Raw genomic sequence first — 23986 nt, 5'->3', positions numbered from 1 at the left:
TCTTGGATATGAGCGCCGATTTGAAGACATTTATTTATCATGTTTGTGTCGTTTTTGGAAAGAAATTCACGTCCGATGGTTTGATCCCCTGCGGTGTACTATCAACTCCGATTGTTTAAACCAAAAATGTGTAATGACAACATTATAACGCTTTGTAATTTCAGGTTAATTTAATCATACATGCATATTTCCTTTGTGTGAAGTTTTTTCCTTTTAAAAAAAATAAAGTGTGTCATCAACTCAGCCCGGTGTTTTTCAGTTTTTCTCTCGGAGTTGCAGAATTGACTGGAATTGATTGTGTCTTACACCGACTGTTTTAATCAACAGGAATTACAGCCTGCTCTCTGAAAACAAGTCCTGCCTTTTCTGAATGAGATAAATCTCTTAATCTTTGACAAAGTGAAGTTCAACCCTTCAGGGCCTGACGGACGCCGCCGAGCGCTCCTCTCTGATGCGACAGCGCGGCGCAGACGCTCCGGAGGAGTGAAAACTTCCATCAGTCTGTTATCATCATCGAGCTCATCTTGTTTAGTCCCGTGTTACGCTGCAAAATGGACAAATTAAAACGGAATTAATTGATTCAACGTCCGGCCCTATGAAAAACGCGGTTCGCAAAGCCCCGACAATAAATCAAGTCAGTTTTACTTGTGACACTGACAGTCGGCCTACAGGAACATCGCTAGTACTGAAGTTAATTACTGCACCTTTTTGTACTCATAGCGACCATTCATGATGATCATTATGAGTATGAGAGGCAGAAGGAATCTCTCCCTTGTTTCTGGGGAATTTTGATTACTGTTATTTTTTTTTTCTTATGAAATTTGAACAACTGGTGTCATGAAACGAAAAATACTGACAAACTTTATTTCATCATACAATGACAACATGCGTCATGTCAACCAAGAAATTCACCAAGAAATATGACTTTTTATAACAATTTGTGCTGTAGGCTCAATTTATTTATTTTCTTACAAACTTCAGAAAATTTTTTAAACATATGATGTGATATGATTATTGCCTGTAGTCCACACCGCACTGCTTGAGACACGAGGAAGTAGTATTGTAAGGAAGGAAGGAGAATTATTTCCACTTGGCAGTTAAATCTGCTTATTCCGGTGAACTGGACTCACTTACAGCCGTCCAATGAGCTGATGATAGTCACACTGTGGAGGTGCATGTTGTGAAGCCTGAAGAAGTTTCTTACTGGCATCGAGGGATATCAGGACCTTCAAATAAATGCAAAAGAAAATGAGTAACTTGAAAAGATGTATATGTGTTTAATGTGCCATCACGCACAGAGGAATGACTGATGGAGGAAAAACATTTGACTAACCCATGAAAGAATACGCAATGTAACATAACCAGAAAACAAACTTATATAAAGGAAAAGAGCTCAAGGCAAGACTGCTGAATAAGAGGAAAGTCTTGAAGGCATTAAAGGAAAAATAGTGCGAGTTGTGTTAAAACATGTAACAATTACAAAAAGGTCCCTCTGACCAAATCCTGAAAAACAGAAACAGAATGACTGTAATGTCGACATCTGCCCTCTTGTACCTGCTCATTTCATTACCTGGCGTATTGCGTCCTGCCTGCTGTACAGGCACAGGGTTGCTATGGCAGCTTGTCTCACTGCATTATGGGAATCTGTGCATGCAGCTCTCAGAAGCAAGCTGAACACGTCTTCCTCCAACAACAAGGACACAGCGCCATCAACATTTACCAGGTTTCCCAGGGCTGCACAACAGTGACGACGTGTAAGGGCGTCAGGGTCAGTGATCAGAGACGCCAGCATGGCCCCCGTCCTCCTGGCTTCCTCCATCCACTTGCGCTCCTCCTCATCGTCCACTCCCTGTTCTAGTATTGTAGCCAACTCTCCTGCTGCCTCTCTGTGTGAACACATGTGTTTATCTGGTTCCTTCTCTCTGCCCCACCTTGTAGTGTCACTGCCCTTTTCATTGGACCAACCTATTTTAAACCCTGCCTCTGCCACAATATATCCCAACCAACTCCCGACTGCCCAGCAAGCCGTCCGCCGGACAGGCATGCAGGGATCATGAAGGCATGCTATCATGCTTTTGAAAATGTCAGATTGCAGGGTGTGCAGTGTAGGAGGCCTGAATGGATCCAAATTTCCCAGAAGTCTACATGTGGCAGCCCTGATCTGGTCATGAGAGTGAGCCAGCGCCTGGTGCAGCACTGAGGCTTCCAGGTGAAGCTGAAGGCGGGCAGGCTGAGGGCAACAGCGGGCTACTTGGGACAACAGAGTTAGGAGCTCCACGGCAGAATCCCACAGCGCATCCAGCTGCAGCAAGTCGGAGAGCAGCGAGCTGGCAGTTCTGGTTTGCAGGGTCTGGTGTTTAGAGGCAGGGAGCTGGCTGTTCCTGGGTGGCGCGAAAAAGCCACAAGCGGCTTTTGTGAGGCGGGAAACAGAGCGACCGGGGTCACCCAGGAGCAAACGGCTCAGCAGGGAGAGAGGCAGCTCCAGTAGCAGAGGAGGAAGAGTTTGAATTACCTGCCAAAGCACAAAAAAACGAAATCATCCAGACAACTCCTCACAGATCAAACAGCTGACAACAAACAACATGCTCTCACAAGAGTCATTAAGATGTACAGTTGTGTGTGCCTGATGTGAGCCTATTGCAAGAGTTATCCTTTGTTGCATCAGAGAATTATGTTTGTCAGCGAGGTCTTTGTCAGAGCATGGGAAGGCCCTAACCTGCATGAGGCTTGCAACAACACCACAACTGTCATACAACTGGAAAATCGCAGACATGGTGTCGGAAGGCAGGTCCAGGGCAAACGGAAAGCACAACAAATGGCAGCTCAATACGGATACGCCGTCGTGACTCACATCCACCTCGAGTCTCTCAGGACCGCCTGCAGCAAACAAATGAAGACTGTGGGGTATAAAAGATGTTATCGTTAGCTCCAGGCGTAGTAGCTGTGCTGCTCTAAGATTGGTGGCACAAATGAAACAGTAAATTAATTAGAAACACCAACCAGTCAGTGCCCAGCAGCTGGCCAAGAGTGTGCACACATTTTGATTCACACTCAGTAAACAGAGGAACGCACGAGTATGGATCCTTGGTGAGGACAAACAGCGCAATCGACAGAAAGGAATACAGCCCTGATGTAAAAAGGAAATGAAAACATAAGTACAAAACGTGCACAAAACTGTTATTAATACGGTGGGCTTCATAGGGTACATATAGTCACCATTTGCCGAACAGAAGTCAGTCTCTGGTGTTGTCTTTGCTAGTGAAGAACCAATTCTTTTCCAAAGATCCAGAAAAACTACTGGATCTAAACATGAGGATCCAGAGCCATTTTTATGCTGTTAAAAGAAAAAAAAAAACACCTTAAAAAATTGCAGTTCTATGTCTGGTCTTCATCCAGTCGAATGTTTTATCACATTGTAGTTTTTGTCTGACCTCAGAGAGTGTGTGTAGCAGCAAAGACAGAAGGCCATCACAGAGTCCCCATCCAGAGAGAAGAGAAAGCTGGGGCTGAGGAGACAGTGATGGATCACTTTACACTCGCGTTAAAAGCTGTCAAATTGTTACCAAATATGTGAGTGTCTCATTCAGTACCTCATGTGAGCCCAGAAGCAGGTTTTTCAGCAAGGAGGTTAGATTGTTCATATCAACCTCGACATCAACATCGTGTTGTGTAAACAGAGACAAAACGGAGGCAGCCAGAGGCTAAAGAGGAAACCACAAAATCCACTGTGTCACACAACTTTCACATCAACTGTAAAACTCAGAAAACCCCGATTCCAAAAAAATCGTGACGCTGCATAAAACATAGAGAAGAACAATCAAAAGCAATCAACGAACTGTGTTTGAAACATGTTGCTGGCATCAAATTTAGAATCAGCTAATATTTACAATAATCAATGAAGTCGATGCGGTAAAAAATGAAATGTATTGTCTTTGTACTGTTTTCAATTGAGTATATGTAAAAAAGGAGTTTTACACAGCGTCACAACTGTTTATATATTATAACTTCAATAAGTACTTACTGCCAAAGGAATGAAGTTTGGTTGAGTCAGAATTGTGATGAAGGGCTTGGTGAACTCTTCCAGTCTACAGTAAGAGAGCAGATGATGAGATCCAACAGCTGAATGACTGTGGCGAATGACACTTCTGTACATACAACATTTTACAAATAAACAAAATCAGCTTCATTGAGGACAAGGAAGAATCAAACCTATGTTCCTCTTTCACCCAGTCACAGTGCTTCTCCCAGTAGATCACAAGCACAATAATAATTTCTCCAAGTGTTAGCAAACTCCATGGCTGCTGAGCAGGAAAAAAAGCACAAAAAGTACATAAAAGTCAGTAAAAACTGCTACAAGAATAATGCGTTGTTGAATATGGTTCCATTACTGAGCAGTAACCTTGATGAAATTCGAGTTTTCCACAGTATCATGGACCAGTTCAAAAAGGACATGCGGTAGTCCAAGTTCCCTGCCGATGTGGAGCGACTTCTCAGGGTCAGAGGTCAGAATCAGGTTGTGCAAGACCTTCAGCGGTTGGTCAATCCGCCACGCTTCTTTAACCATGCCACCTGTTAGCTAACCAAAGAAAAGGAAGAAACTGAATGTAAAACAGTTCCGAGGTAGAATATATTCATGCTCGGCTGAAAGTTGTACCTAATTACCTGAGCTTTAAATGCCAGGATCTTGGATTTAAGTTGAGATATGATGGCACTGCAGCTTAGTGGTTCTTTCTGCTGATTGCTTGGATCTGATTCTTGGACCAGTTTCTCCCAGTAGTCCTCACTGTCAACATCCTGAAAGGACAAGAAATTATGGTCATACCATACTTCATATTAAGGCACATATTCACCAATAACTAGTTGCTTATTAGCACGCATACTAGTAGCATGGTTGCTCTGTATTAGTCATCATATAGCACTTAATCAAAGCAGCCAACACTGACCTGCCTGCGCAGTGTGCTCTGATCATCCTCACTGCATCTCCGCACTAGTCGGGGTCCGACCTCGACAGAGGGGAATTCCTGTTCATAGTCCCTGCTGATCTGACCCCTGAAGAGGACATGCACATAAGTGTGAACACACACATCAGTCTGTTTGGGAAGTGTATTGCATCTTTGTTTTAAGTTTCCATAAACACCTGTGTTTTGGTCTCACGCGGGCTTGGTTCTTGGGGTTGAGGCTTTGACTGGCAGCTGTTATGATCGAAGGACCTGAGGTAACAGACATGTCACTGGAGGGGGGCTTGGCTCTAGGGGAAGCTGCTGCCGTGGCAGGGTTGGCCCTTTCATTTCCCACTCCATCCTTCTTTTTCTGTTAACGTACACAGAACAGCCTAAAGCTCCTCCATGAATTTCCACATGAATCTAAGAATGAGAAATCAATTCGTGACTCACTTTCACACCATCACTGCCCACTGGTTTCCCTCTGTTGCTGTTGTCCTTCTGTTCCCTGGCCTTTCGCAATAATCTGCTCTCTCCAGAAGTCGGCACCGTCTTCGCCGCCACTTGTTGAAGTTTCAGCGCCAGCATGTCTGGGCTGGGTGTGACTGTCAGAGGGCTGAAAACACTTGCGTCTGACAGCACTGTGCCAACACACCAGTGTGGGAATAAAACTATTAAAATCAGGATAATCTAAAAAACAGACCAATGTTATGCATGTCTGGACATTTTTCATTAGACCCAAGCATCACCTAGAACACCATCAGCAACAAAGGGATGGTGCAGGAGGTCTGGCCACGACAACCGCTTCTGAGGGTCTTTGGTCAACAAACCTTTCAGGAAACTCTGTCAGGGGAACATCAGATAAGCACTACAATTAACCCAATATATTCTGTTTGTCATATGCCAGAAAACCTAATGTCTTGTCTCCTCCTTTATCAGGCCCAGAGCTATCACTGTGGATATCAGTGAATGTGCTCAGCATTTTCCGCTAAAATGATTTGACTCCTCTGAAGTTTATCTTCTGTAGCTGACATTTATACGCGATGACTTTTGAAGATCAAAGGATCTAAATGTGAGTATTTTGGGAAAGAGAAAACTGATTTTCTCAGATTTTCAAACAACTCACTGGCACTTTTTTTTTCACTGTTCACTGTTAGTTTGACTTGTTTGAAATCACATCTGTACACAAAGCAGATGTTCGCTTTGACACAAACAAGATAAGGACTAGTCTGTAGCTATACTGTACCGTGCAGGTGTCGCTCATAGTGTCTGGCCATTTGACAGGGTCCCTCACTATAAGCTGCACCAGGTGGAAGATGGAGTTAGTGTAGAATGGTGGCGCCCCCGTGTGGAGTTCATAGAGGATGCAGCCCAGAGACCAGAGATCAGCTGTGTGGTCATAAGGTTTCTCCTCCACCAGCTCAGGAGACATGTACAGTGGTGTTCCCTTGATAGAAGTCAGCACCAAGGTGGAGACGCTCATGGCCCTGGCAAACCTACGGCGGGTTTGCATCAGATACAGTTTCTCTTTGTGGAAATGATTAATGCAGCTACTTTTTCTTTAAAATGATCAACAACTACCTACCCAAAGTCACACAGTTTCACCACCCCACTTTTCCCCAACAGTATATTTTGGGGTTTCATGTCACGATGAAGAATGCGATGGGAGTGTAAATAATACAGAGCTGAGACCAGCTGGCAGGCAATCTCACGGACCTTGGAAGAAGGGAAGAATGAGAAAATGTGAAGACATTACGAGTGTAATGTCGGGCATAACACTGGGTATTGTACATATATACCTGGCTCTCTGGTAAGTTTCCATCATCCTCAAGAATCTGGAACAACTGACCCTCTGCATACTCAGTTACAACCACAACCTGTAACAAGCATATCAAACATATATCATGGGATTACGTGATAGCAGCTGTTTGTGAACTATTTCAAGATGCATTCTGTGTGTTTTAGACAGAAGATTGTAGTAAACATACCTCAGTTTCAGTCTCAAAGCTGTCAAAGAGCTGGACTATATTTGGATGTTGAAGCCCCCTCATGATCTCGATCTCCCTCTTTAGACTTCGAAGCTCCTTCTCAGAACGACCCACCTTCGGCATGAACTTCAGCGCCACCACCTGAAGGGACACAGACGAACAGACGGCGTAACTGTGTGGCTGAACAAACCCCACAAACAGGTTGCAAACCTGCTATTCCTACACACGTTACTTACTTGGCCAGTAAATCTTTTCATTCCCTTGTAAACACGACCAAACGAGCCCTCTCCCACCAGCTCCAAAACGTGATACAAATCCATGTCGACGGCAAACAACAGGAGGCTAACGGTAACTTATCAACTGACAGAAAGTGAACATTTGTACGGACACACGCGTTTTTTTTGTGTGTACATACAGAATATGCGTACACTTGTCTTCAAAATCTTAAACTTAATAACCCTAAGGTTTTTGCTAGATGCTACTGTTTGTTTAGTGAGCGGTACAGCTTAGCTTTATGTGCCACTACTTTTTGGATACGGTAACAACAAATATGTCACAAGCTAGAGAGCAACGCTAACAGCCGTTTCACAAAAGTTAACAAAACACATTAAGCGTGACTCGCCACACACTTATATTTAGTAGTCGCATGCGTGATGTTTTAATGGCTAATTTAACAACGAACAGTCACTTGGATACTTTCTGTACATATTTTTACCTACATGTATTACAAAAGTCAAAACTGGCTCCTCTGTGGACACACGTAAGCAGGGGTCCTTCGCCTAGCAACCAGTGCTGCGTTCCTAGCAACGGACTGGGAAGGGGAAACAAAAGCAAGGCGGCGAGCTGGAGGAGAGTGACCTCATCTGAAGTGCCGAGGGCGCCACGTCCCGGATGAGCCACTCATTTTAAACTACAACATGATTTGCTCCGTGTTAGCCTTCGTGGCCGGTTTCTGTGCTGCTTGAGCCACTTCCTACACATACCAGCAGAAATCTCTTTCACTCTCTTACCCTCTCTCTCCATGTGCCTCGCTCTGCGACAGGGATGGAGGAAGTCTTCTCATCAACAAAATAGGCCCAAGAAAAAGTACTCATTATGCAGAATGGTCCCATTCAGAGTCGTATTCTTCTTCTTCTTCTTCTTCTTCTTCTTCTTATTATTATTATTATTATTATCATCAGTATTATTATTATTATTATTATTATTATTATTATTATTATTATTATTATTATTAGTAGTAGTAGTAGTAGTAGTAGAAGTAGTAGTAGTAGTAGTATGTTATTGATTATTATTGGGACTGTATTGGTCCCCACAGTGGAAAATCACATGTTACAGCAGTGCAAGAAACATTCGGGTAGGAAACAGATTATTAACGCTACTTGACATTAACTGCAAGATGCATTTTACTGTTGTAGTAGGTCGAGGTCAAGCTATCTTAAACTACTTTGCTGTTGGGCAGCTTAGTCTATAACAGCTCAGTATATTTTAAAGGTTGATGTATGGTCTGCAGTTACTGTTTTCATCTGCAAAGCAATTAGTAGCTACAGTGGAGTAAAAAGTATAATATATCCCTCTGAAATGTAGTAAAGTTGAAGTATAAAGGGGCATAAAATGGAAATCCTCAAGTAAAGTGCAAGTGCTTCAAAAATGTGCCATGTGCACAACTTGAGTAATTGTGCTTTGTTACTTTCCGCCACTTCTTTTGTTGTCCACCAGATGTCAACCGCGCTTTACGCAGAGAAACAGATCCGACCATGACATGACAGCTGATAAAGAATCTGAGGCCTGATATTCCTCTAAAGGACTTCAGTTGCCATATTATAGCGACTTGTGTCAGCTTTACCTTATTTTATTATCTCTCTTCCTTAAATGTTCCATTTAAGATGCAACGTCTGCAAGTTATTAAAACATCCCGCTCAGTTATGTGTTGAATTAGGGATGGCGGACACGTTTCTGCTGATCCAGCGCGCTGCTCCTTAAGTGAGTTAAAAACTTAATGCCATTAATTGCATTTATTATTAAATGTTAACAAAAAATTTCAACTCGGAAATGACTTGACTTCTGCAGGTTATGCACAAAGCGTTGTAAGTAGGAGATCTGATAACTGATCAGTGTGCTGGGACATGATGATAGGCCTGCTGCTCGCTGAGTGTCAAGTGGCCGCAGGAAAAGCGCATCCAATGAGCGCGTCCAAAGTCTGCCCCCCTCCAAAGGAGACTAAGGTTCCAGATTTTTACACATGACGAGCATGCATAAAGTTCGCAGAAGGCAGCCGTCGACTCAGCACACACAGGTGGAGAATGGGAATGGGACATGACCAGGAGGAGTTTGCACTGAGCGGACTTGTGCGACCTGCATTGTTTTAGACTCCTGCGCAGTGGATTATGCTCCTCACCCTGATCTGTGGCTCCCACCGCTTCCACTGAGCTCGCAGATTCAATAACCTTTTGTTTTCTCTCTTGGTCATTGCATTCTTTATTGAATGCAAGCATCGTCATGTTTATCAGAACAACTTTTCTCCTCTACTTTGTGGTTACACTTTCAAAACGTGTTCGTTGTATGGAAAGTGAACTTTGCTTCCCGATTAGATTGGATAACCACAACCATGACAGCAGGGATTTTGACAACGACGTGGAAAATCTTAATGGAAAATGTGTCATAAAAATACGAGCTTTCCAGCAGGAATTAGAGATCGATTTACACCAGGACTCTAATTTCATTGCCCCTTCCATTTCTAATCAAGACGCACTCTTGCTCTCCAACACCGATGCCACCACTGACCTGAGCCGGTGTTTTTACTCCGGATATGTGAATGCCGACCGCTATTCTTACGCTGCTTTGAGCCTCTGTAAAGGTTTACAAGGTGCTTTCGGTTTCCAAGGGTGGGAATATTTTATCAGCCCAGCGCGGAATGACACCAGAAGCGCTGACGGCGCGCACATCATCCGGCGCAGAGCCAGCAACAACCTGAAGCTCAATTCAACGTCCAGGTGCGCAGTGGACAGCGACATTAGTCTCCAGGTTGCGCAGTCGTTGGAGAAATACAAGCGACTAACAGATGACAGCAATGTGACCGAAACCATGCTGAAGAGGATGGGGAGAGCCAAACGGTTCGCCTCAGTCCACAGGTACGTGGAGACGCTCGTAGTGGCGGACGAGTCCATGGCGACGTTCCATGGAGATGACCTAAAGCACTACCTGCTGACCCTGATGTCAGTGGCAGCGAGGCTCTACAAACACCCCAGTATTCTCAACTCAATCAGCATCGTAGTTGTGAAGATCGTGATCATATCCGAGGAGGACAAAGGACCCAAGGTGTCCGGGAACGCAGCCATGACGCTGCGAAACTTTTGCACTTGGCAAAAAAAGATGAACAAAAACAACGACAAGCATCCAGATTACTGGGACACGGCGATCCTTTTCACTAGACAGGTAAAAAGAAACACGTGCTTTATTTAAGTTCACACTGTAACGAGTTAGCAGGAGAGGATGTAGGATTTTAGTCAGCGTAAATTACGCACAGAAACGTGTAATTCTGATTACTTTTTTCAGCACATACTTTTTTCATCTTGTTATGCTCGAAAATAATGACGACATTGATGATGACAAGGATAACAACAATGTTTTATGTATGATGCATGTTTATGTTTGTTTAGAGATCAGCTTGGTTCACCAAATACTGCAGCTTTTACATGACATGCGCGCCCCCAGCACCTCCTGCTGTGTCAGTTAAGTGGTTTGCTCTCTAACACTCCGCCTCTGGCGAACTCAGGGAGCAGGAACCCAGTAAATATCCAGCCCACCGATATCACCACAGCTCTGACACTGAGGCTGGGTCACTAAGAAAATTACTTGAGCTGAACACAGCAATAGTCTTGATTGCTCTTCATGGCTCCTCAGAGGCTAGTTTTATAGACTTGGAACCCACCTCCGAGTTCTCTCTGCATTCCCAAATCTTTGGCAGATGAAACAGGGTCAGAGATGAAGTCAGTGCTCACAGTCATTGGTCAGCGTGTAACTCACTGATCTCAGATGAACTGTCTGCCTTGTGGAATCTGGCCACTTTGATTTTATTTCAACATTGAGGAGTTGGATTAAAGTTAGTTAGTCAACCCAGCACATACTTACTTGATTACTGTGAAAGATATTCTTTGGATATTGTTCAGTCTGCAGTCAAAAGGTCAACAGCAGATGAAATTACAGTCTCAAAGCCCCCACCACCAGAGTCACCAGTGCTGAATTACCTTTGGCCAGTGCCATTAACATAACATGGCACATGATCATATTAGAGCTCAAACAAATGTTTGTTTTATCTGTAACTTTGCCAAATGTGAGGACCCACAGTGCACTCGGGGATGCTCTATTCGGAAGTGTCTTGTTTCTCTCGGCCGTTCCCATTCTTCCTCCAGCTGTGGGGTTTCCAGCCCCCTACCCACCGCCTTGCCTGCTCCTCATTAAACAGGCCCCTGAAGGGAGAGATGGAGGGGGGAGAGGGGGGGCTGGGTTCCAATGAGCATGTCAGAAATGTCCCATCCCTCCATGTTTCTGCCCCACCTGCTCACCCCAAGTCTAGCTGCTCCAGAGGGGCAATTCTGCACAGCTGCAGTCGGCCTGCACTGTTGCATCTTTACAGCACATTCTTCACTCTGTCATACACTTCCTCCCTCATTCACTATAAGCCTCATATGTACGTACAGTATGCTCTTCCTGCTTAGCTCACGACACTCCAAATCTACTGTGTTTTCCATTAAAGTATGTCTGACGCAAAGTCTAGGGTGTTACCAGGTTTTGGGCTCTTAAGCTCCACATGCAGCATTGATGTTATAAACTCTGTAGCCAGTTTAGATGACCCCATTCTAACTGTACTGGACCTGCCCGCAGACAGCAAGTCATGTAGATGTAATCTGCTATATAAAGCAGAAAGACACTCGTCATGGCATTCAGTCACTGTTGCATTAGTGACCTACGCTGCTTTGAACAGAGGTTTGACAAACTGTAACTAGAAACAAAGAAAATTTCTTGGCAGTGGCCCTAACCCTTATGTGTGAAAAACAGATTCCTGCTGATGGAATTTCTTGCCTAGACTGGGCAAGAAAAACTGACTGGTAATAAATGAGTAAACACTGTCACATTGTTAGGTGCACAGGGCAGTATTTAGAGTGTACAACAAAGAACAAATTTAAACATGTACACCTAATTTATCACCATCCATCAAACCAAGCTTCTGTTTAGATACGACAGTAGGAACCTACAGCTCACACACTCGCACTGACATTTCACTTTCACTGTCACTGCCACGAACAATGACATTCCAGGTTAATCTATGAATAAACAGAATATTGAATCCATCTGAACTCCCCTTCAAAAAGCATTAGACACTATTGTTTTGGCCTTCCTAACATCAAGGATGTCAACACTTCAAGGACTAAGTGTTGACATCCTCATGAAGTCCTGACTAAGTGTTGACATCCTCACAAAATGAAATTATGTATGGAACTGCCAGGTCTTGTTTGTTAAAATCTAACTGACATATTTTTACTAAACCGTTTGCCATTCAGGGCTTAAGCATGCACGCATGCATCCATTCCATACTTAGGATACAGTACCTAGAAAATATTTTACAGCTGCAGATATTAAAAAATGGGTCTGCACACTGATACGCAAGTATTCTGCTCAGCAAATCAGCAAAGGTCAGAAATTCAGACAACAGTCCATCTTCTGTTGAGTCATGACTTGCTGACTGAATTCGTTTAGTCAGTGGTATTGTTTTGGTTTACCATGGCTTTCAGTGGGCATTTATGGCATGTCCATTGTCTGATGTTTACTAGCCCACAGTGTAATTTGTAGGTTTTATGAAGACCAACTCAGTGTTGTCCAGAGGCAACTGTGGTTGACTTTAAACTCTACAGCCAGCATGATTGTCGTGTAAAGAATGTTTACTCAGTTCATTAAGTTTCACAGAAAGTTCATTGTATGTGAACAAATCTAAATCTAACATATTTATGTTTCCCCTGAGAGAGATGGGGCTGGTTGCACTTTCATTCACAGCATGTTTTCCTTTATTTGCTTGATAGATAATAGGTTGAGAAAGAAAAGAGTACACCCAAATATGTCCGGATGTCGTAAGCCATGTCTGTGATACTGCTCTATCAGGCCTCTTTTCCACTCCTCATAGTTTTAAATTGAGTACTAAGCGAATCTCTGAGCAACATGATAGTTAGGAACATTGCACCCAAAACACAAACCATGAAACGCCAGATGGTAGTTAAATGCATTGGAATCTGGACACAAAATTAAATGGGAATATTTCTTTGCTGAGATGACTAGCATATTGTTTTGAAATTGCAGAAACACACAAAAAATGCATGGATAGATGACAGATGTGGCAAGTAGGTCACAGCAAAGAACAAACTCATTGACACTGCTGTTTCTTCTCCCTTGTTCATCTTGCAGTTTTTAGCTTTTGCTCATAAATGGCTCAAGCGTTCAGATATCATCTGCACATGTGCACATCTGGACTCGATTTGCACTGGCCAACAATTGTGGTTTTGCGGTTTATTCTAGGAATGATTTGTCATAGCGCTTGAGGTCTTCACTTGGCACCGTGTTTTATGTGTACATTCAGTGCAGCAGAGGATTGTAGGGGCTGTGTGACATTAAACCAGTAATGTGCTTTATCTGTAATAGCTGATTGCCACTCTGGGTATGTAGGGACAGTACTGTTTATGGGCCAGGCAGATGGGCGGTTCTCTGTGGCGGTTACTGCCGAAGTTGTCCTGTGATTAGGAGGTTCAGTTCCAAATGGATACTCACTAAGATTGGGTTTTTAAAACCTTGTGGTGGAGAAATAGGTCATTTGGAAACTCTGCTCTGGCATGGAAATGTTGTGATTGGGGACTGTTACATTACCTCATAGAGGAAGGTGTGCTCTAAACACCATTACCCACTAAAAACCTAAACTCAAAACAATTAAAGACGGGGTGGTGGAAAGCCTTGCATGACTCTATTGAATCCTTTCCCAATCTCTAGAAAACTATTAATGACAAAGAGAAGACCTAAAAGATAATTCCAGTTGGTTACAACTCAGTTCTTATTTTCATAGTACTGGCCATATTCGTTATTGGTTTTAATAGCATTGTATTCACCAAGCTAATTGCTGAAGCTGACATCACCAAAATAGAACTCAGTCACACAATCACACAGGTTTTGAATCAACTCCAAGGTTAACCCAGTGTATTTGGAGATAAAACAAAGGCCAACTGTAAAACGACGACATCATTAATGAAAGATGAAGCTTTGTTCCTCAGTACTCAGATGTACTAATGCACATGTTGTTTTGTGTCCAGGACCTGTGTGGAGCCTCCACCTGTGACACTCTTGGCATGGCGGATGTCGGCACCATGTGCGACCCCAAGAGGAGCTGCTCCGTGATCGAAGACGACGGTCTACCTTCAGCCTTCACCACTGCTCATGAGCTCGGTGAGCCTTGCCAACAACATCCATCATTCAATACACATTAATGGTCTAGTTTTTCCCATAGTGGGAGTGCATACGCACAATCGCAGATAAAAGTAACCATGCATTCCCGAAAGACGTCTGACGTCTCGTTCCCTCTCGACAGGACATGTGTTCAACATGCCACATGACAATGTGAGGGCTTGTGAGGACATATTTGGGAAATTGCAGGACAACCACATGATGTCGCCGACCCTCATTCAGATCAACCGCACCAGCCCTTGGTCCCCCTGCAGCGCTGCCATCATCACTGAATTCCTGGACAGCGGCCACGGTGAGTTTCCACGACCGAAGGATGTCGATTAAGTCAGCGTCCATTGGTGCTGAAGACTGCAAGTGTGAAAATGAGAATCCAGCTTGTCTCTGCTTGAGGCTAGCAGCTCGAGGCTACATTAGCTGCTGCTAGCATAACAAACCTGAATCTTTTGCCAAACTGTCAGCATTCGAGTTGCATTGTGGATAAGGTGTCAGGTTTTGACAAGGAAGAAGAGTCCGTGGAATAAAAGACGATATCTGGTTCTGCTGCATCACTACTTTTTCGATTAAACTTTCCATCATGAGTCTGGCAATGTTACAGGAGTTTGGCGCTAAATCGCTGCGGTATTCTGAAGGGAGCTTGAGGCTGCCAACAGTGTTTCACAAACATGTAGCAAGGTGATGATCGCGTTAGGAGAGCACATACTCCTTCAATTATTCACATAATCAGACCCTGATTCTGTTTGTCAGTGGATCAAGATATGACTTCCATGCAGTCGCTGAAGAGGGCATTTTGACATTTGCTCAGGTTTTTCTTCATTTGCAATGTGACTATGATCATCTAAATGCTAATGAGAGCATTTCAGTGTCCATCTGTGCTTTAAATGTGACATCTGCCTAACTTCCTACAGAATAGTACCATACTCATAGAAAAGACTCACAAAAGCCAAAAAGAAATGTATTCGGTTGCATGCAGATTGTTTGCCAAGCAGGCCAGACCACAGGACTTGGCCTTGGAGCAATGCTAAACGTTTGTTTTAAAACTGCCCCCACATCTGTCCCTAATTTGAGGGCTTGTTCTGGGGATAGTCACCACAGCGGTTTGGACAGCGAGGTGTATCTGCCCAGTGTTTCCCATGCAGGTTTACTCCAAATAGACTAAATTTTTTTGCTTCTTTCTGTGTCCATTTTAGAGATGGCCTGAGTAGAAAAGAACACTAACTGGTCCAGAGTGAGACATAGAAGAGCATTTTTGACTTGACTTGAGTGATTTCTATCTAACAATGTCAAAATGTGGTTTCTCCTGGCCGTCTGTCATAAATCTAGACTTCAAAAACAGTAGGGAGAAAAAAAAACCTGTTGCCACATGTTTGAGGCAGTTTTTGTGCAGTTCTGTGCCCAAAATCATTTGTAACCAGTTCATTTCTCCACACACGCACAATACCAGCTATTGTTTTTGATGATTGCTCTTTGGAGAGCGTGTAGGAAGGAAGAAGTGAGACTCAGCTTATTCAGCGACTTGTTTATATAGTATTGTACTTGTATCAGTTAATCAGCGTGTTTCCGCTGCCAAATCTGTGGTGAAATGGGAGGAAACAAATTTGCCACCACTTACAGCTCATTCACTCACAGCCTTATTATCTGTTGTGAATTCACCACAACAGGAACGGCACAATAAACAGTTCAAACTAAGTAAACCCAGTTTTTTCCCCAGTACAAATGACTTGTTTTGGATGTGTAAATTCCCCATAAGGGTGGGAAGCTCTGTGTGTTTCTGAGTGATAAAACCTCCTCCTGGAAAGCCTCTCATCCAGTGACGTTGATCCTTCACATTTCCGAGCACCTGCTCGTCAAACTCTTTCTATTATTAGCCTGTTCCTGGAAAGGTTTCTGCATGCCATTTATTGTAAGTGGAGTCCATGCCATTGACCTCTGCACTGCTTGATGGCTCACTTTGATAAAAAGTGTAAACCTAGGTCTCAAGCTCAAAGGTAAAAGTTTAACACAATTCGAGTATAACTTTATTCCTGCAAGCCATGAAACAAGGGTGGGATCAAACATGAGGTTGTGGGGTTTTAGGGAGAGTTTGGGGATGGGATAGGGGTGGGGGTGACTGTGTGTGGGGCACTTATGCTTGTTTGTGTGGATGTGTCTGTGTGTGGTATGTGGGATACACTGCATGCACTGCATCAAGCTGTGCTTTCACTTCAAAGAGCCCAAATCACAAGGGCAATGTCTGCTTACTGCCCCCAACCCACAATCCCACCCACCAACAACACACAATGGAAAACATAGTGGAAATATTGATGCACAAGTATAGAGTGCAGCGTTTTTAGTGATTTTATGATAATATTTTGGTGAAGTTCCATCTTTAATCAATCAATGAGTATAAGTGCTCAGCGGCTAAAGGCGAGACATAAAACATGACAGTTGATATTGTTTCAGTGTGTTGCTTACTGAGTCTCGCTCTTCCAGGGGAATGCTTGCTCGACCACCCTCAGAAACCACTGGTCCTCCCTGACCTGCTGCCAGGAGTGTCCTACAACCTCGACCGTCAATGCGAGCTCGCGTTCGGAGAAGGCTCCAAGCCCTGTCCCTTTATGCAGCCACCATGCGGCCGTTTGTGGTGCACCGGAAAATCCAATGGCCATCTGGTGTGTATGACTCGGCACTTCCCCTGGGCAGATGGCACACACTGTGGGGACGGACAGGTCTGCGACCAAGGGATCTGCTCTGAAAAACAAGTCCAAAATGTGAAGGTAAGGCTCACACGAGTGTCAGCATATACCTTAACTGGGGTGTGATTAAGGAAGGTCTTTGTTGTTATACTTTCTGTAATGTGCCACCGGTTTGTGTATTCCCAGGTGGACGGCCGCTGGGGTAAGTGGGGCCTGTTCGGTTCCTGCTCACGCACATGTGGAGGCGGCGTCCAACTGTCTAAAAGAGAGTGCAACAACCCAGTTCCGTCAAATGGGGGTAAATACTGCCAAGGGGTTCGGGTCAAATACCGCTCCTGCAACCTGAACCGCTGCCCTGACACAGGTACGGGTCGTTCAAAACAGACAACTATGTCCAATGACATTTTTCTCCCTAGAGCGTTCCCACCTCTCACCTTCTGTACGCTCCCTCTGTCTAGGCAAGACTTATCGTGAGGAGCAGTGTGTGACCAGTGGCCGCAGTTTCAACAGTAACCGTATCGCCCCCTCCGTGGTGTGGGTACCGAAGTACTCTGGAGTGTCTACAGATGACAGGTGTAAACTCATCTGCAGGGCTAACGGCACTGGCTACTTCTACGTCCTTGCACCCAAGGTAAACAGCAACACCTCAGATGCATTCTTTGCTTTGCTTGAACAATTGTACAGATAATCAGATTGGTGATCAGACAAAAGCCTGAATAATTTAAGGTTAGATTCTGAGATATGAGGCCAAGATAACAATGCGTCCATGTGGGTGGACGTGACTACGTGTCAGCCAGCTGCCTCTGGTCTAACTGCAAAGAGTGAAGGAAGGAATGAAGAAGAGGAGGAGTAGAGTTTAGCTCTTTCAGATAGCAGGGTGTGGAGTGAGCTTTAGCAGCAGTGAGAAAGAGTTCACACTTCACTCCATCATACTGGCTTAGGAGGAGCAGATAAGATCACTCAGAGGACATGTAGCTCTGAATCATAGAGCAGCTGGATGGTTTTACCACAGCCATGACTTTGAACCAAAAAATGAGTCAACAGTAGTTCCTGTGTGCAGTTTAGTTTAAACCTTTACGGTGTGATACATCCTAGGGTGGAAAAGAAATGTCTGTGTCAGGGTGCTCACCCCCACATTAAGTGAACTTACCAGTCACATATTTGCATAGAGACCAGCAGTGTGTGTAATAAAGTATTTTAATAAATGGAATAAAGATATAAAGTTAGGTAAACTCTTACGTGGACTGTAGTATGTGTTGGATGCTCTGTTGTGTTTGCTTCTTGTGACTTGCGACTAATATGCAGTGTACATGAAAAGCTAACCTTAAACCTAACCTACCCTTAGGTCGTGGATGGGACTCCATGCTCCCCAGACTCCACGGGAGTGTGTGTCCAAGGGAAGTGCATTAAGGCCGGCTGTGATGGAAAAATTGGCTCAACCAAGAAGTTTGATAAGTGTGGAATCTGCGGCGGTGATAACAAAGGCTGCAAGAAGGTGTCTGGACTCTTCACAAAGCCTGTGTGAGTAAAACCCACATTGTCATGGGACAGCCTTTTACAGAGAATATTGCTTACGTCTGTCTCCCCCCTGCCCCTTACTTCAACATGATAGCATTATCAACTTCACTATTATAAGCTCTCATTGATTGTAATATGTTTTGGCATGCAGGCACGGCTACAACTTTGTGGTCATGTTACCAGTCGGTGCAGCCAACATAGACATCCGTCAGCGAGGCTACAAGGGAATGCTGAGTGATGACAATTATTTGGCGGTGAAGAACAGCGAGGGCCATTACCTGCTCAATGGGAACTACATAGTGTCAGCTGGTGAGAGGGACATCATCGTGAAAAGCAGCCTGCTGCGCTACAGCGGCACAGCTGGCCTCTCCGAGACCCTGCAGGCCATGAAGCCCTTAGGAGAAGCCCTGACTGTGGAGGTGCTGTGTGCGGGTCAGATGACACCTCCACGAATCCGCTACTCCTTCTACCTCGCCCGTCAGACCAAGGAGGACAAGACTCTCAAGAAGGACGGACGTGTGAATTCCCATAACAGCGTCCTGGCCGAGGATAGTGCCAAAGAGAAGAGAGGAGACACTCTGAAGACGTCTTATAGCAAGGAGGATCCGGCTCTGGGGAAATGGATATCCACAGGTTGGGACCAGTGCTCAGTGACCTGCGGCAGTGGGATCCAGAGGAGGTTGGTGCAGTGTCTAAGACCGGACGGGAAGCCAGGGTTGGACTGTGGTCCTTCACAAAGACCCCCAGCCACCAGGGTTTGTGGAGACCCATGTCCTGAGTGGCATATTGGGCAGTGGTCGCCTTGCTCCAGAACCTGTGGGAAGGGCTTCAAGAGACGACCACTGGACTGCAAAACCCAAACTGGGCATCTGCTCCCAAGGGAGCACTGCACTGGCTTTCGGAAGCCACAGGAGCTGGACTTCTGTAACCTAAGGCCTTGCTAGTAATTAAAACCTATGAACTACAGATCATTGTTATCTTTTAAATGGACTGAATTGAATCCATTTGCAAGTATTACACACACGGTGTCTGTCCGGTGCAGATTTTTCCACCTGCGTCATGGGACGCTTGCTTGTAAGAACAACTAGAGTATTGGAAGGTGAGTGAAAATCGCAGGGTGAATGCTGGAAGATGTTTGTCACTGCCATCACTCTGACTTCAATAGACATTATCCAGGTCTAACTCTGATGGCAAAATAGCATAATAGTCGAATCCCTCGTACTGTCAGCAGATACAGAATACCAATTTTCAAGCAATCAATGTAGTTTACCTTATGAGTCTGGAACCCATTTCATGTGTTAACAATTGAACTGTGCAGGTTTCAGAGTTTCAGCTGAAAGCAAGTATACCAGGGTTGACATGCATAACTTTTTACAAACTGGACTAACATGTGACGCCCATGTGCTGCACAACACTTCACACAGAGAAGGACAATCCATTTAGTTATTAACATTATGTGCAACCTTTTTTAGGAGTTTTTCAGGGAATCTAATAAAATCTGATGAAATTATTTGACTGGTCACACAGATGTGGCCATGTTTTAACCTGCTGTGCGCTGCATTGTTTATTCAGTCCAAACATATTGTTAAAAATCAGCTGGTTTACAAGCCACTGCAAAATAAGGTTGATAATAAGGTTGATACAACATTGGATAGATTTCTGCAGTAATAGCCATGGTGCTATTGTTATAATAGGGAATATAAAATTATTTCTCAAACTTTCAATGAATCAGACAGAAATGATGCAGCCAGCTTTTCTCCGTCTCCAGGAGGAAGACCTCACTCAGCACCAGTCACAGAAACAGTTTAAACTAGAATCTGAAGGGCAGGAAACAATGGCCAGTGGTTTTGTCTGTGGCTGCCAGCTCAGTGATTCCATCAGGCTGCACCCAACACTGCACTACTCACCAGAGATATGGGCTTAGCATGATATCACACACACACACACGCGCTGCGTTAAATGCCTCCTGCGTGCAGCATGTTTGATCACTTCCTTCATTTCATTTGTCAACTGACCACAACAATTGTCTTCTCAGCTCACAGTGTTCAGCCATGTTAAGTCATGCCTGTCTGGCACAGTTACCACAGATAATTTATTATCAATGAAACAATAAAGTAGAGAGGGGAAGAAAACCTGGCAGGTCTCTGTTATGCTGTACAGATTTTGTGTTTTCCTGGATCTCCTTGTTCATGGCCCCACAGCCTGAGCCAAGCTGTTCCTTCTACACACTCGATGAAATCCTGTAATCCATTATATTCTTGTTTTGTTTCTTAAAGGGGCCACATTGTCCAATCCAACATCCCACTACAGGATGGATCCTGCGTTAGTTGGATTATCATTTTCATTATTTTTTTTATTAGCTTTTGCACTTTGTACAGCAAAAGAAACCTATGACCTACATGGGCTGTATTGTATACTATGTATACATTTATTCAGCTCTGTGCAAAAAATAATGTAAATACTTTTTTAATCTTTTTTTACACAGGCATTTGTAATTGTCTTTGACTCCAGTATATTTATTCCAAAAATAAAGCCATTAAGGAACAGTTGTAACTAATATACTTCCTTTTTCTTTCCTGCTGTGCAATGATTTAATGTCAATATTAAGGACTGGTAACAGCAGCATTTAAAATTATGAAATTTTGCTGTGAATTCAAGTAATTCCTATGCAGTTGGCGTGGTTAACTGATTCACTCGTGCCAGTGAGGTAAATGCATCCATTAAACTTTGACCTGTGAATTCTTGCCTTTGACAAATATTAAGCGGACTAACAGTCCTGGCCTTTGAGGAAGGGGACAGTCCAAAATGTGGAGAGTCATTGTGTCTTACTAGCTGTGTTGCACCATTCACTTTTATTTCAGCCTTTACTTTTATTTTATTTATGTCTCATAACAGTGTGTTTTTTTAGCGGCTAAGCTAATGAGCTAAGCAACTTGCTAACTAACTGTTGGCAAGCTCATTAGGTCAGAGAGCTTAATTTTCCCTCACCAATAACTATTATTGAATGAAATGGCTCTACAGTCGTGAACAACATGCCAGGGGGCGTAAACATCACAGTACAAGAAAACAGAAAAGCTTGATAACTATTGTGGCCGGCTTGTCATACTGACCATGCTGGCTAGTGTGTTCATGGTTAGCTCGCCCGCTACAGTAGTTCACCAACTAGCCCAGCGAGGAGTTTCTATGTCACCAAGCTTCCATAATAAAACATTTTGAGAGGACAGACAGATTGATTTTGCTGTGCCACTTTCTGGTGTCACCACACCTTAAACTCTCCGAGTGTCATGTAACAAGCAGGTGGCCTAACAGCTCACCTATGACCTAAATGACTCTCACTCCCTACAGATGCTTTCCCTGGTGCTCCACATCAGTCAGTCAGGACTGAAGAGGCCTTATGGATGAGAGGTGAAATATAATGAAAACCTAAAGTGGTCCAGTTGCCCTTGACCTAGCAGTTCTTGATAATATCGACCTTCTGAGAGACATGCATCAAAGTCTTTTTCACATGCACATTTCTAAAGGACAATCTGATATTTGTGCACTACTATCCTTAAACATCAAGCATTTCTGAGCCTTCCAAGTATAGGAAAGACATTTTGTCCATATTCTATTCTAGCAATGTTGAGCATTCGTTGCTTTAAACGAAAAACTAAAAAAGTATTTCTAAAAACACTAAATGCCTCATTTTCAGTTAAAATAATACATCATTTTCCCCCAAATGTATTATAATGCCAGAGGGAGAAAAAGGTAGAACCTATGCTAAAGCATGGGTCAGCATTGAAATTAAACAGAAGAAAGAGAGGAAGAAGATTAAGTGTGGACTGTAAAACAGGTACCAGTACATATGCCCAAGTTCTCTGCCTCCTCTCTGTGAAATATCCAAATTAATTACCAGCTGTCACATCTGCAGCTACAATACGTGAATAGGTGAGATGGGTGGCCAGCATGCCTTGTTGCAGTTCACTGTAGCCTATAAACTCTACTTTGCCGTGCATTGGTTTCACCGTGAACATTTCAGACATGCAACTACAGCTATTTTCCGCTGGTTGACGTGGACTCATTCTGCCTGTCTATGTCTATGACCAGTCCAAGAATGCAGCTGTGTGTGAGAAGGTGGAAATTTTGAATTGTGCGATTCTGAACACGATGACTTATGCGTGTCTGAAGACTCTGAGAAAAAGGTCAGAGTCTAGAATGGGCGGTCTTGTGTCTGACATTTTTTAAGCTTTTTGGGAAGGAAGTGATGTGTCAAAAAAGGCTGAATCGTCTGACCTACATAAGAGCAGATAGAGGATAGCCTGGAGAAGAGCCAATGGAAATATTTATTTGTTCTCCTAGTTGCCTCTTGCCTGGGTTTATAGTCATATCTAGTTGCAGGTTTGATGGCTTTAATTGAGCTAGACTCCTTATCAAAAAGAATGTTTGGCTTCACCAGCTGCACTCAAGTTGCTTTGGAAAAATAAATCTTCCAATACACCCATGTTATGTTTGAACTTAATACCAAAGATGAATGATCTAAGGCTCTAAAACAGTGTATAGTTTATGCAATGCACACTTTAATTCGAGTGATACTAACTTTTATGGAAGAACAGATAATTTCCAACATGAATTCTCCAGTTCGGGAAGAGGAGGGAGGGAGAGTGGACAGAGATTGAAACTCACAAGTTGGATCCTCGCCCTTGGACCTTGAAGTATGATTCTATTTTATCTCAGTTTGGGTTGCATGGGTTGTACATTGCTAAAAATGTTTGAAAAAAAAGGCATGAAAATCATGTATGAAAGAGAAAACCAAAGCAAACAGTAAAATTCTTGACCAATCACTGTTTACAGATTGACTTCCTGGTCTACCTCTGCCATCCTGTGTGTGCACAGTTTTCCTCAGTCATAAAGGTTTTTCCAGACGTTTTGATCTAACCTCCAAATGAAGTGGTTTAGACAATCTGGTTAAACTGGTGGCTTGTTTACAACCCTTCTGGTCATTTAATCACTTGCGCATTTTTGCCCACTCAGATTTTATTGTGCGGACGTCGCAGCATTCTCAGAGCCCAGAAATTTCTTTGGTGAGTACAACATTATCACAACCAGCCAAAACTACCAAAGCAAGGCCCCGAGTTATAATAAAGTCAGAATTATCATTTGTTCTTTGGCAAAAAAAGGGAACCACTAACTGCTCCTGCATACAGAACAACTCTTATCGCTGAACAAGTAGACAAAGGCTGCATGTACTTTATTTTATTAAACAATAAATCCTGCTTCGCTCACTAGTGCTGCAAATACTTAACACTGAGCCACAGCCTTAGCTGAGTTAGCCAAAAGTGCATCATTGCAATTCCTGTTAAAAAAAATAACCCATAACTCCACATGCTATTAC

The 23986-nt window shown here is 43.6% G+C and overlaps 2 protein-coding genes across 4 annotated transcripts; one reads left to right on the top strand and one right to left on the bottom strand.

The window, feature by feature from the left end:
- Nucleotides 1-966: 966 nt before the first annotated feature.
- Nucleotides 967-7366, bottom strand: stk36 (serine/threonine kinase 36 (fused homolog, Drosophila)). Of its 3 annotated transcripts, none has more exons than XM_041952698.1 (20): nucleotides 7165-7366; nucleotides 6929-7069; nucleotides 6740-6817; nucleotides 6526-6656; nucleotides 6187-6436; nucleotides 5690-5783; nucleotides 5394-5581; nucleotides 5138-5310; nucleotides 4944-5049; nucleotides 4663-4794; nucleotides 4400-4576; nucleotides 4210-4301; nucleotides 4022-4085; nucleotides 3591-3701; nucleotides 3432-3506; nucleotides 3217-3334; nucleotides 3001-3127; nucleotides 2717-2897; nucleotides 1571-2512; nucleotides 967-1226 (listed from the first exon to the last, which is right to left on the bottom strand). In XM_041952698.1, exons 1-20 carry the CDS (start codon nucleotides 7246-7248, stop codon nucleotides 1131-1133), a joined length of 3360 nt encoding a protein of 1119 aa, XP_041808632.1. In that variant the 5' UTR covers nucleotides 7249-7366; the 3' UTR covers nucleotides 967-1130. The 3 variants fall into 3 exon arrangements, with proteins under 3 accessions (XP_041808632.1, XP_041808635.1, XP_041808634.1); XM_041952701.1 differs by having other exon boundaries at nucleotides 1721-2512; XM_041952700.1 differs by having other exon boundaries at nucleotides 4210-4298.
- Nucleotides 7367-9343: 1977 nt separating this feature from the next.
- Nucleotides 9344-21150, top strand: adamts15a (ADAM metallopeptidase with thrombospondin type 1 motif, 15a). Its single transcript, XM_041952058.1, has 8 exons — nucleotides 9344-10360; nucleotides 14275-14407; nucleotides 14550-14717; nucleotides 16895-17178; nucleotides 17284-17461; nucleotides 17556-17728; nucleotides 18443-18618; nucleotides 18767-21150. The coding sequence occupies exons 1-8, from the start codon at nucleotides 9425-9427 to the stop codon at nucleotides 19557-19559; spliced, it is 2841 nt and encodes a 946-aa protein (XP_041807992.1). The 5' UTR covers nucleotides 9344-9424; the 3' UTR covers nucleotides 19560-21150.
- Nucleotides 21151-23986: the final 2836 nt, after the last annotated feature.

Source organism: Chelmon rostratus, chromosome 14, assembly GCF_017976325.1.
Source record: "Chelmon rostratus isolate fCheRos1 chromosome 14, fCheRos1.pri, whole genome shotgun sequence".
NCBI classification, from domain to species: Eukaryota; Metazoa; Chordata; class Actinopteri; order Chaetodontiformes; family Chaetodontidae; genus Chelmon; species Chelmon rostratus.
Note: the sequence above shows the minus strand (reverse complement) of the source record. Positions and strands in the feature narration are given on the sequence as shown.